Raw genomic sequence first — 14,333 nt, forward strand, 5'->3', positions numbered from 1 at the left:
ATGGTTTATGAAGCGAGTGTATGATGCCCCATAATCATATCATTGTATACAGTTATGATTTAATAAAAAAAAAAGGGAAAAAGAGAAAAAAAGAAAAGAAAAAGGAAGAAAGAGAGACGGAAAGGAAAGAAAGAAAATATGGAATCTACACACTACAAAATATAATTTGACCTCCAGAAGAGCAGACTCTCGTCATTTGGGGCAGCGTGGATGAGACTGGAGGACATTGTGTTAAGAGAAATAAATCAGAAACAGAAAAGCAAATACCACACCATCTCGTTTGCATTTGGGAACTAAAATAGTCAAACTCAAAGAAACAGACAGTAGAAAGGTGGTTAGCGAGGCTGGGGGTGGGAGTGCAGACGGGGGACCCCCGGCCAAAAGTTACAAAGCTACAGTGAGTCAGGAGGAATGAGTTCCAGAAATCTTTGAGCACCAAAATCGCTAGGAAAGATTTTATGTGTTCTGAGCACAGTAAAACCCTAAGCACACAAGGTGTGCACATATTCATTAGCTCAATTTAGCTATTGCACAATGATGCCTGTTTCAAAACATCCCTATGTATGTGATAAACATACTCAATTTCTTTGTCAATTAAATAAGTAAGTTAAGAAGGAAGGTACACATACACACACACACACAAAACCTTCCCTAGCTTCCCTCCAGTTTTTCTGATTTTCTTTGCCCAGAAATTACCTTCGCATCCTCTGTGTCTGACTGCCCTGCAGTCAACTCAGGACGAGAGATTGTTTCTGTCTGGTTGTCCGGTCAATGTGTTGAGGGCACCCGGTACTTGGAGAGAGGGACAGCGTCCTTGTCCCATTGCAGGAGTTTCTCTCTCTGTCCCATTTGTCTCCAGCAAAACCTTTGATTTTCCCAGTCCTGCCCTGGCGTCACTGAATAAAGGCAATGGCTGCAGTGGCCATCACTGACCACCAGAAGGCGGAAGAGGAAAGTCCAAGCAGATGGTCATTCTCAGAGCAAACCAGGGCCAGGATCTTGCCCACCTGCGGAGATCCGGCCACTCCCACCAGTTAGGGCAACAATAGCCACCGGATTACAGAGTTTCCAAATGAGCCCAGGATGCACGGAAATCGATTTATAAACAAGACAGTGAAAGGGCAACTCACAGCTTTCTTTTATTTTGGAAAAGTGACTTAATGTCCTCATCTTAATAACTTTTGGATAATAGCAGCTGATTACCAGGCTGGTCTTCTCAAATGCATCCACCCTATTTTTATGTTATGCCCAGGTAGGAATCCTCCCAACCCCCTAGCAGGCTGGCCAATAACCTAGGCCACCCACACCTCAAAGGGTCTGATTGTCAAGGACTTCCTCTTTCTCTTTCTATTTCCTGGTTTTGAGTGGTCACATTCCACTGGTTTTGTTTAACTTTCCTTTCTCCCAGTTTTAACTTTTTCCAGGGTTTTGTTCCAGGAATGCAAAGGTCTGCTTTTCAGAGAGAGCTTTCTACACTCAACCTCAGCCACTTACAGCAATCCAATTAGGAGAAATCTGATCAATTTTATCTGATAAATTGTCATCAAGGAAAGAGAGGTGAGGGATTCTAATGAATCCAGAAGAGCAGCCTCAAGACGTGTTGACACCCCAAGGGGGAGTTTGGGGTATACACATACATGCATACATATGAAATATGCTTAAGAACTTTTGACTTTATGCATAACCTGTATTCCATTCATTTATAATTGAAAAAAACCTTTCATAAAGCCTTGAAAAAAGAAAGTCATAAAAAGAAATAAAACAGTGAATGTATCAAATAAAGAACAATGTCTTTAACTAGCAAATCAGAGAAGGTCAGCACAGACCATCTGCAGGATAGTGAAGGAGACAAGGAAATTTCACCCCAAAATACGATTCCTTGATATAAAGAATATTTTCAGTAAAAAGGCCATTTTTGATTAGAAAGCACCGGCCACTCTATAAAACCTGAGTAACCTGATTTAGAATCAGAAAAGGCTGCCGGCCTCCTTGTCATATGCTAATAGATCTGGCTACAAGGTCATTTGAAGCACAATACCTGTCTCTCAGCTATATTTACAAATCCATCTGTTTCCCTCCATCTACTCATCCCCCCCAGCCACCACTTGCTACATGTTTACTTTCCAGTTTCTCTCCCCCGCCCCCTTCTTCTTCTTCTTTTTTTTTTTTTTTTTTGCAGTTTTTGGCCGGGGCTGGGTTTGAACCCACCACCTCCAGCATATGAGGCCGGCGCCCTACCCCTTTGAGCCACAGACGCCCCCCACCCCCCTTTCTAAAAGGCATCTTTAAAAGCCACTATCACTGAGACTTAGGGAAATCATTCTTGTGGCTCCCCCCCATGAGCATGGTATTTGGAAATAAACCCTTCTCTTACTAATCTATCATAATGGTGAGTTGATCTTTTCAGCGAACCAACCCTAGGGGAACAAGGCAAGTTTCTCCATGATCCCCTCAATAGCTTGTGTGGGTAGAAAAGAAGCTATACTCTTTAAAATAATTTAAAGAGGTTTATTCTGAGCCAAATTCGAAGACTATGACTCAGAGACACACCAAGAAACCTTGAGCAGGTGGATTCAAGGTGGTGGGGTTACCGTTTGGTTTTATGCACTTTAGGGAGACAGGCGTTGCAGATAAAGTCATCAATCAATACCTGCAAAACATACATTGGTTTGCCCCAAAATGGTGGGACATTTGGAAGTCAGAGCTAACGCGTTCTATCTAGGTGGAGTTAAAGAGTCTTTAGCTGAGAGTTGGCTGAAAGAGTGAGGCTCAGTCTAACAGACCAGCAGTCAGTGAAAAGGAAAGCTTAAGATAAAGGATCTGTTAATTACAAAGACCCAAGTGGTTTGCTGTGGACATTGGGACCTGCAGGTGCGTCTCCTGCGGAGCCTTAGGCCTGTTAGTGAGTCACAGAGGATGTCTCTAAGGAGGGAGGGGGCACGATGAGGCAGGTCTGACCCCCTTTCTCATGACCAGTGACTCACCTTTACGGATCACTTGGCCAAAAAGAGGTCTACTCAGTCACTGAGAGGGGAGCCTTAAGATTTTATTTCATTTCATATTTGACATTTTGGAGTAGATGAGCTTTCAGACTACGATAGTCACTAAATTTTCAGTCATGTAAAATGCTCACACAGAAATGCACAGTTGTCGCTCAGAAGGAGGCTTCAGAAGCAAAAGCTTTTGTCTGACCTTCCGTTCTTCTGCCCCACAGTCCCATTTTTCCCCCAAGGCCGCTCATAGGAACTAGAATCCCTCTTCCCCCCTAGGCAGCTTACAGAAACCTGTTTCCCCCAAAGCAGCCATTAAACCTATAATTATTCTGTTTAAAAATTATCCATACTTAATTATACTATGAAGCCAGTAGACGATCTAATACTTGCCTTCCTAAGAGAAAAACGCAAATCAATTCAAGGTGGAGGGCAGGGGAATGGGGAGGTGGGAGGGAGAAATAGGGTCGTGGTGTGTGACGCACCTCCTGGGGGCAAAACACAATTATAACATCGACTTTATCTAACAAAGGCAATCGGTGTAACCTAATTCTTTGTAACCTCAATGAACCCCAAACAATAAAAGAAAGAAAAAATTATCCACACAGAAATTATCAGACCTACCTTATGTGGCTGTAGGTCATGAGACCCCTATTCCAGACAGGTCCCAACACCCAGAATTAAGGTACTGCTCAGAGAGGCACAGAGAGGTCCACACAGACACCCTTGCTTGGTTTCACCCCCCCAGTCTATCAGAATTAGATCACACCTATTTGTCTGATCATGTTTCTACACGGCTGTCCTTACTTTCATGAAGCTGAGCATAAAAGTGAACAATCCACCCTGTACCCCTGGGCCTTCATTCAGAAGGTGCCTTTGTATACACATTAAGTGAATTCCTACACCTTTTCTCCACTTCATCTTTCCTTTGCAAGACCATTTTTCAGTTAAACTTCAGAGAACCCAGGGGTGCCTCCACCCTTGGCCCCTCAACTTCCGTGAAATTAAGATCAGACCTCTCAGAAGGAAGTTATCCGTCCCATCTTCCCACCATCTCCGCCATTTCCAAGTGTCTTTTATTGAGTGGACTCTTACCCAGGTGACCAGCATATGAAACATGCAAAGGTGCGCAAGTCTGGTGGGTGTCACAGGGCTCCCTCAAAACCCAGCCCACCGACCCTCAACTTCAGAGGAAATTTATGACCCGGCAAAAGAGACCAGGTCTAGAAAGATGACCGTCCCATCAGGCGGGAACACACATATAGCTTACGTCACCCTGGCTGCGTTTATACTGAACAAGTTCCATCTCATGTTCAAAATTATGATTCCAAAGCACCTCATAGTCTTAGGCAATTTATGACCTTAAAGAGAACAACTTCAGAAGACATAGCACAGACTTTTGTGAGACAAAAACTTTCGGGATAAAGTTTGTGGATTACAGGTGTGAGCAGGCAGGTGGATTTCTTGAGCTCAAGAGTCAGAGACCAGCCTGACCAAGAGCAAGACGCCGTCTCTCCTGAAAACATAAAAACTAGCTGGGCGGGCGGCACCTGTGGCTCAGTCGGTAAGGCACCGGCCCCATATACTGAGGGTGGCGGGTTCAAACCCGGCCCTGGCTGAACTGCAACCAAAAAATAGCTGGGCGTTGTGGCGGGCACCTGTAGTCCCAGCTACTCGGGAGGCTGAGGCAAGAGAATCGCCTAAGCCCAGGAGTTGGAGGTTGCTGTGAGCTGTGTGAGGCCACGGCACTCTACCGAGGGCCATAAAGTGAGACTCTGTCTCTACAAAGAAAAAAAAAAAAAAAAAAAACTAGCTGGGCATCCTGGTGGGCACTTGTCATCCCAGCTACTTGGGAGGCTGAGGCAGGAGGATCCCTCATCCCTCCCAGGAGACTGAGGCTGTTGTAAGCTAAGATGATACAATGGCATTCCACCCAGGGTGAGAGAGTGAGATTCTCTCAAAAAGCAAAACAAACAAAATAATCTTTCAGAACAGCTACACTGTCTCGAAACTCAGCAGGTATTATAGGTACATGTTTTTCAATCCTTTGAAAATATCACTTAGATAAAACTATGGGCAACATTTCTCAAAACCATGCACTAACTGTTAGGTAAGAATGGTCTTGGGCGGTGCCTGTGGCTCAGTTGGTAAGGCGCCGGCCCCATATACCAAGGGTAGTGGGTTCAAACCCAGCCCCGGCTGAACTACAACCAAAAAATAGCCGGGCGTTGTGGCGGGCGCCTGTAGTCCCAGCTACTCAGGAGGCCGAGGCAAGAGAATCGCGTAAGCCCAGGAGTTGGAGGTTGCTGTGAGCTGTGTGATGCCACGGCACTCTACCGAGGGCCATAAAGTGAGACTCTGTCTCTACAAAAAGAATGGTCTTAACTCCAACTACTGCTAATTAGACACCACACGCCCTGATAAAAGACTAGTTTTACGGCACCGATGAGGTTAGAAGTGACAAACTCCGGAGCTGTGCTCAATGCACATAAAAACCCTGTATAAGCATCTTACCAGCGCTGTGGATCTAGGTCAGCAGTAAGAACTTTCTCTTGCATAATGAGGGAAACTAAGTAGGATGCTAAAGTGATATCCCGTTTCCTAGCCTACTCTGCAGTTTAATAATTCAGACCTGACACTGACTGGCAAAGCTGGAGGTGAAGTCTGCATGGTAAGAGAGCTAGCAGTCTGGCTTCAGTTAGCTCTGGGTTCCGACTCTAGCTGGAAATTGTTCCCAGCTTCAGCACCAGCAGCCACCTGCAAGCCTTCATTTCCTTATAGGTGAGACAAGGTAACCCCTCCAGGGAGGTCGTGAGGATTAAATAGAGAAACATCTACAAAAATCTATTGCTGGCTGGTTAGCAGGTTCTCAACGAGCTGATGCAAAAGGGTGTATGTGGAGCTGTTTGGAAGCAACAATACATTTCTGGCTCGGCACTTGTAGCTCAGCAGTTAGAGCACCAGCCACATACACCGCAGCTGGCGGGTTCAAATCCAGCCTGGTCTCGCCAAACAACAATGACAACTACAACCAAAAAATAGCCGGGCATTGTGGTGGGCGCCTGTAGTCCCAGCTATTTGGGAGGCTGAGGCAAAAGAATCACTTAAGCCCAAGACTTGGAGGTTGCTGTGAGTTGTGATGCCACAGCACTCTACCCAGGGTGAACAGTAAGACTCAGTCTCAAAAAAAGAAAAAATTTTTTTTTCATACACTTCTGCAGACTTATTGCAATAAATCCTAAGATCCCTGGAAAGGTAGTAAGCCCATGTGACTTTAACTGCAAAAAATATTAGAATGAAGATAGACTAAACCAAGGGAAGAAACAAACTCATGACAACTTGGAGAACCTTCATTGGATGGAACAAGGCAAAAATCTTATATAGAGAAATTACAGCGGGCGCCTGTAATCCCAGCTACTCGGGACGCTGAGGCAAGAGAATCGCTTCAGCCCAGGACTTGGAGGTTGCTGGGAGCTGTGTGATGCCATGGCACTCTACCGAGGGCGATAAAGTGAGATTCTGTCTCTACAAAAAGAAAAATTACAGGCTCAGCGCCTGTGGCTCAAGTAGCTAAAGCGCCAGCCACATACACCAGAATTGGCAGGTTCGAATCCAGCCCGGAGACCGCTAAACAACAATGACAACTGCAACCAAAAAATAGCCGGGCGTTGTGGCGGGCACCTGTAGTCCCAGCTACTCGGGAGGCTGAGGCAGGAGAATCACTTAAGCCCAGGAGTTGGAGGTTGCTGTGAGCTGTGACACCACAGCACTATACCGCTGAGGGTGACATACTACGATTGTCTTGAAAAAAAGAAAACTGCAGGTGTTTCCAAGAAAGCATCAGCAAGATGTATTTTCTTTCACATCAAAGCTCTTTGGACTATCAAGAACTAAGAAAAAAAGAAAGAAAATAGCAGATTTAAGGGATGAAACTCACATTTTCCTACAGTAAAGGGCTAAGATGGAAATCTAGCCATGGCCCTATAGGAAGCAAATGTGTACTACACTGGACCATAAATAATATGGTCAATGGCTAGCGAGGTTGTGCTGCACAATTCTGATTTAAAAATAAAAACACAAACCTTTGTATTTCAAAAACGCATGGCCAGGTATGGAGGCTCGTGCCTGTAATCCCAGGACTCTGAGAGGCCAAGGCAGGTGGATTCCTTGAGCTCAGGAGCTGGAGACCAGACTAAGCAAGAGAGAGCAAGACCCCGACTCTACTAAAAATACAAAAACTAGCTGGGCGTCTAACTGGCAGGCACCTGTAGTCCCAGTTACTTGGGAAGCTGAGGCAGCGGGATCACTTGACCCCAGGAGTTTGAGGTTGCTGTGAGGAATGATGCCATAGCACTCTAGCCTGGGCAACAGAGTGAGACTCTGTCAAATAATAATAATAATGACAATAAAAATAATAAAATAGAATAGAATAAAACAAAACAAAATAAAATAAAAAGCAGGCATGATGATCCTCTGTTTAATATCTAGAAGTGCATAAACAGCGTAGACTGTTTTAATTAAGGTTATTCATTTTGGATGCCAATAGTTGAAAGATATTGGCTTTTACAAATTGGGCCAGTTCCAATTCTTATAATGGAATAGTGGTAGTATTAACATGAGGTCCAAATAAATTAATAATCTTAGAAATTACAGAGTGACCGGGCATACCAGTTACCACTCACAGGCAATAAAATTTCATACATGAATCCATTGATAACGTCAAAATTTTTCTCAATAATTATTTTTTAAATTGAGACAGAGTCTCGTTTTGTCGCCCTAGGTAGAGTGCCCTGGCATCACAGCTCACAGCAACCTCAAACTATTGGGCTCAAGTGATTTTCTTGCCTCCCTAGTAGCTGGGACTAGAGGCACCTGACCCAACACCTGGCTATTTTGTTTGTTTGTTTGTTTTGTTTTGTTTTGTTTGAGCAGACCTGGGCCAGGTTCAAATCCACCAGCCCCAGAACATGTGGCTAGTGCCCTAACCACTGAGCTCCAGGTGCCCCCCACCAAAATTTTTGTTAATTTTATTTTAAATTGACAAATAATTGTGTATATTATATACTTAGGGGCTCAAGTATGATGTTTTGAACTATTTACCCTGATACTGTACGAGAGAGAATGTTTACCACCTTCTACACCTGAAAAAAGAAGAGGCTCAGCACCTGTAACTCAGCAGCAAAGATGCCAGCCACATACGCTGGAGCTTGTGGGTTCGAACCCAGCCTGGGGCCTGCCAAACAACAGTGACAACTACAACTAAAAAATAGCCGGGCATTGTGGCAGGCACCTGTAGTCCCAGCTACTTGGGAGGCTAAGGCAAGAGAAAATTCCTTAAGCCGAAGCGTTGGAGGTTGCTGTGAGGTGCGACGCCACAGCACTCTACCCAGGGCGACAGCTTGAGACTCTGTCTCCAAAAAAAAACTGAAACAATATTTTTTCCCATTCCTTAGGTGGGAAAATAGCATTCATGCATTTATTACTTTTATTGCAAGATGAAAAAACCTCCAGGAACATTTCCACGTTTTGCTGAAAAAACCATCTATTCTTAGAGAAAGCGCTCCCTGAATTCATCAGCACTGTGCGTGGACCCTATGCTATTTAATCATCTTTTCTAAGTGTCTGCCTATCAAAGGTTTAAAAATATTTTTTCAAGACACTGGTAATAGTAGATTCCTACAGGCAAAAAGTAAACGCTTCCCAGCCTTTCTCAAGAGGACCACAGTAAATGGGAAATCAATGGCGGAGATCAAGGAATTTTAAAGTCTATCACCACCGTGTATAATCAGCAGAGTTTGCCCCTTTCAGTCCATCAAATAAAAGGAGATCTGTGGTGTGTTTGCTGGGCCACAGTGGCTCATTGGGAGAATGTAAATAAGCTGACAGAGAGAAGCTAAGTAGCCTCTTTCATTTCCTGTCCCGCACTTTCACAGTCTTATCTTACCATGATTTAATTTGTTACCTCTTCAAGGCAAAAGGTAAACTTAAAATGTGACAGTTTTCTCTCCTCTTTCTTGAAAGAAAGAAAGAAAGAAAGAAAGAGAGAGAGAGAGAGAGAGAGAGAGAGAGAGAGAGAGAGAGAGAGAGAGGAAAGGAAAGGAAAGGAAAGGAAAGGAAAGGAAAGGAAAGGAAAGGAAAGGAAAGGAAAGGAAAGGAAAGGAAAGGAAAGGAAAGGAAAGGAAAGGAAAGGAAAGGAAAGGAAAGGAAAGGAAAGGAAAGGAAAGGAAAGGAAAGGAAAGGAAAGGAAAGGAAAGGAAAGGAAAGGAAAGGAAGGAAGGAAGGAAGGAAGGAAAGAAAGAAAGAAGTTCGACTGTTGATTCAGGAAAGAGAAGCTGGTAAGAAATCCAGGTGTAGATTTGAGAGTTGCTTGGTACAATTCAGCTTTAGAGGGAAGAGGAAATCGGTTTCTTATCAGTAACACCAGCCCATCCTGCATGCACTGGAATGTCTTGTGATTCCACCCAAGCAAGAAGTTGCTTAATGTCCAGGGCTTCCTGCAGAAGAAAGAGGGTGTAAGCAAAGCTTTTCGCTGTGTGCCTGAGCCCCCAGGCTGCAGCCTTGCTGCAGCTTTTCAGGGGGTCCTGTGCAGAGCCCACACCCAGGGAGGCTTCCTCCTCCTACCTCCTCTGTAGAACTGACCTTTTGTAAGACACCAAGAAGCACAATTTCCTGTTTTCAAGGCTAGTAGCCAGAGAAACTTAAGCCAGAAGCCTCTGGAAAACATTCAGACCAGCAAGCCATCAGCTCACTGCAAACATTAATGGAGATTATCCCCCCAAACGTGGTGCATCAGAAATGATTTAAAAAAAGAAAAACACATAAAAGCATAAAAGAGTAAGATTTGTGACAGCAAAGTTTTTAATTACTGGGGTTTTTCTTGTTTCTGCATCTTTTCTGCAATGCTACAACCACCCTGGAATTCTGAGTACTTAGGTGAGCAAGGCCTATGGGTGATTTGCATTTTTAAGAGACAAATGCATTTCTCTACTACATCCTGGGGTCTCTTACAGGTTAATGTTTTCACAGAGAAGTGAAAGACAAAAAAAAAAAAAAAAAAAGGACCCTCAGAATGAAATTAAAATATCTGACTGGAAAGAAAATATTCTTTTTTTTGAGTAAGAGTCTTAAGCTGTCACCCTCAGTAGAGTGTTGTGAAGTCACAGCTCACAGCAACCTCAAACTCTTTGGCTTAAGTGATTCTCTTGCCTCAGCCTCCCAAGTAGCTGGGGTTACAGGTGCCTGCCACAACACCAGGCTATTTTTTGGTCGCCGTTGTCATTGTTGGTTAGCAGGCCCGAGCTGGGTTCTGAACCCGCCAGCCTTGGTGTATGTGGCCGGCGCCCTAACCACTGACCAACGGGTGCTAAGCCAAGAAAACATTCTTGGTATTTCCTTATTTGAGGCATCTTCAGCCACATTCCTGATGCATCAAATGTCCTGACTCCATTTTATTTTGTATCTTATATAGTGCAACACCCATGTTGCAACCAACATACAGATCTCTCTCACGGCTAACTTGTTAAACACTTCATTTTCTGCCCCTTTCTAATGCATTTCTGCCTCGAAAACAAATGTTTCTCCACTGGCCTAAGAGGATTATTTATGCAGCAGCAGGGAAGCATACCTAAAAAAGTGTGTCTTTAAACCTTACTGCCAAAATAGGATCATTCTCTAATGGCACACGGAGAGGAAGGGATGAAACAGCTTAACAGCATGGATCTAAGCTTGAATTTCCCTGTATTGGCCCATTTCCTTTAATCATACATAATTAAATGGAACCGACGCAAAGTTAAATTTCCATCCAGGCAGAATGCAGTGGAATGAACACCATATCAAGTCTTCCTAGCTCCATGTGCACAGGTGATCAGTTAGGGAATGGGGTAAAATAGTTTCCTGCACACAATGTCTGACCTTCACTCCTTTCTCCCATTCCTCCTGTTTTATAAATTTACCTCCCACCCTTAGGATGCCTATCTTGAATAGTTCTGGTGGTTTGATTTAGGAGACTAACTTTTCACCTGCGACGTTGTTTGCAGTCATGGGTTATGTCAAGTAAGGTTATTTAAGGTAAGGGTTAATATGGTTCTTGCTTCATTTATCTATTTATTTATTTATTTATTTTTGAGACAGAGCATCAAGCTGTCGCCCTGGGTAGAGTGGCGTGGCATCACAGCTCACAGCAACCTCCAACTCCTGGGCTCAATTAATTCTCCTGCCTCTGCCTCCCAAGTAGCTGGGACTACAGGCGCCTGCCACAGGGCTGGCTATTTTTTGGTTGCAGCCGTCATTGTTGTTTGGCAGACCCGGGCTGGATTCGAACCCACCAGCTCAGGTGTATATGGCTGGCGCCTTAGCCACTTGAGCCACAAGCGCCGAGCCACGGTTCTTGCTTTTAACTTGTATAGATAAAACTGTGATTTTGGAAATGGAAGAACAGAACCGTCTTGGAGAGGCCACTCTCCCTGCTCTCCAGAATTGCCAGCCTTCTGACAAAGAAAGCTGGGTGGACCCATGCCCATCTCTGCACGTTGGCTGACAGTGAAAGTTGGCCAGACCCTCTTCTTCCGGCAACTCCGGTGCCAGAAGTTGAAACACAAATGAACCTATGTTTCCATCTCCTTTGCTCAAAGACGATGGATAAAGTTAGACAACACACATGATGACTTTGACATTTAGGTTCCAGGAACAACTCGCTCAGCTCAGGATGCCCTGGCCCCAACCCTGCTAGGGGTGGGGGCATCTTTCCTTTCCTCTTTTCCTCTCAATTACATCGACTTCCCTGATTGCCCTTAATAAACTTCACTTTCACCTGCCATTTCTCCCTGTCCGTGAATTCATTCATGGACTTTGTAAGATGAGAACCTGGTTTATCCATCCGGGTAACAAATGACCACATTGTGTACACAAAGGAAGAAACTTATCCAACCACATAAAGTCAGCACGGTGGTCCAGAGTTCTCCAGAAACTGGACTAATACACCCAAGCTCTGGGAGCCCCATCAAAAGGAAAGGCAGACACCTACCTGACCCTGATTTCTCACGAGGAAACCACTTACCTAAGATTCCCAGTCTGTAGTTAATGGTGATGACAATGACATTCCCATAGCTGGCCAAAATGCTTCCATCAATCATATTCCCCGTGCCCTCCATGTAAGATCCACCATGGATATAAACCATTACTGGCTTCTTACTGTTCTGATCATGGATATCTGGAAAAAAAAGCCAAGTAAGGAAATACAATAAAAAAAAAAAAAATCACACTGACTCAGAGATGCTAAATAAAGATTAAAAGAGTTTCATTAATTTTCCTACTTTTGATCTGAATTAATTACATTTTTATTTTTGTGCCTGGTATAAGCCAGCCTAAGAACGCCTAAGAAAAATGGGCAATGCTATTATCGTAATTTCTATTCATAGGAATGATATTCTGGGAAGCAAAGGGACTCTGGGAGGAATGTAAGCCCCTGTGCATATTCCCTAAATCTGACTCAAGCCCTAACATGTGATTTACATGGAAGAAACACGTGTACAAAAAGAATCTCGTTATCTCGGGCGGCGCCTGTGGCTCAAGGAGTAGGGCGCCGGTCCCATATGCTGGAGGTGGCGGGTTCAAACCTAGCCCCGGCCAAAAAACAAAAACAAAAACAAAAAAAAACAAAAGAATCTCGTTATCTAAGTGTAAAATATGGGGCGGCGCCTGTGGCTCAAAGGAGTAGGGCACCAGCCTCATATGCCAGAGGTGGCGGGTTCAAACCCAGCCCTGACCAAAAACTGCAAAAAAAAACAAAACAAAAACCTAAGTGTAAAATAACTTTGAGATTATAATTAGCTTTAATATCACGGCTGTCCTAATTGGCTGGTGAATGAACAAATTTAATTTTAATTTGACCAAAAAAAAATAAAAATAAAAAAACACATGAAAGTAGTTGTGAAATTATAAACTTTTAAGATGAGACAGATGATGACGAAAACATTTATTTCATTAAAAATTATCAGTGAAAGAGAAATGGGGGAAAAATAATGCCCAAGCAAATGTCTTTTCTGTACTGATCACAGTAAGACACCCACATATTTAAGTGGTAAGAATAAAAGAGATGCAATAAAAAATGGCAAAAGAATCCAAACTCAAGACTAAATTATTTAAATGTTTTATGTTTTCATAGGGACTATAAATGCCCATTGTGATTTGCAATCAATAAGTACTCTTACGAATTAATTATTTTAATGAACAGTGATGTTAGAACAATTACCTGGGATCCTATAAATTCAGACACCATCTGTACAACCTGCTTTCTGAAAAGTTATGATTAAATAACCTGTTCTCCATTAATCAGCCATGAGTTCTATGTTTAATTTTTAGGAAAATTGAACTCAACCTATAAATATTTCTGGGTATATGTGTGTGTGTGTATAAATTATTTACTATCTGTATGTTATTTGTAAAAACCATGTGCCTAGGCACAGTTACTTTCATTTATTTTTCTTGAATACATTTTTTTCCTCTAATTTGTGAGAATGGTTTTGGGACATCAGAAAGGATTATTAGGGAACTAAACTACCATCATTTGGGTGGCTACATCAGCTAGAATCAATTATGATCACAACTTTCCTGGGTGTGTTCAGAAGGTGTGAGAAAATCATTGCCTACAGTGAAGTACAGAAAAAAAAAAAAAAACTATCAAATTTCCCACGTATTTGGAGATATTTAATCCACAGCACAAGAGTGGCTCTTATTTTTTCATATACAATCTATTTTTATTTTATTATTATTATTTTATTTTATTTATTTATTCTTTTGCCGTTTTTGGCCAGGGCTGGGTTTGAACCCGCCACCTCCAGTATACGGGGCCGGCACCCTACTCCTTTGAGCCACAGGCACCACCCTTCACATAAAATTTAAATAGAAAGGAAAGATCCTGTATTAATCATTTATTCATCATACACTTCATGGAATTTTCCTGTAAATTTTGGGGTTCCTGATTTGCTGTTTTCCCTCTCATTTATTTTACCATCACTGGCTGTTGGCTATTACATTGCAGAAAGGGAGAATAAGTAGAGATTTCAATGGGTTGCTCTAAGAGGTGCCGTTGGCATCTATTTTCGTGGCACTAACATATCTTCCCTTTCATGAAATATAGAATGAGTGTCTCCTCAATTTGTCCAAGTAATAACCAGATGCCAAAGTAATTCAAAGGTTAAAAAAACTACAGTTTATCAGATTCAATGAAAATTAGGCAGCATCAGGCGGTGCCCGTAGCCTCGCGCGGGCCACATACACTGAGGGTGGCAGGTTGGAGCCTGGCCCAGGCCAGCTAAAAACAATAGTTGCAACTGCAACAACAAC

General features: G+C 43.1%; 1 protein-coding gene across 12 annotated transcripts in view; it reads right to left on the minus strand.

Moving 5' to 3' along the window:
- NLGN4X (neuroligin 4 X-linked) overlaps nucleotides 1-14,333 on the minus strand; it is a 363,400-nt gene that overhangs the window by 142,099 nt on the left and 206,968 nt on the right. For all 12 annotated transcript variants that reach the window (XM_053580981.1, XM_053580978.1, XM_053580970.1 and 9 more), the window contains one exon: nucleotides 12,046-12,198. In XM_053580981.1, coding sequence (XP_053436956.1) covers nucleotides 12,046-12,198 — 153 coding nt within the window. The remainder of the gene's footprint in view (nucleotides 1-12,045; nucleotides 12,199-14,333) is intronic.

The sequence above is a fragment of the Nycticebus coucang genome, chromosome X (genome assembly GCF_027406575.1).
Source record: "Nycticebus coucang isolate mNycCou1 chromosome X, mNycCou1.pri, whole genome shotgun sequence".
NCBI classification, from domain to species: Eukaryota; Metazoa; Chordata; class Mammalia; order Primates; family Lorisidae; genus Nycticebus; species Nycticebus coucang.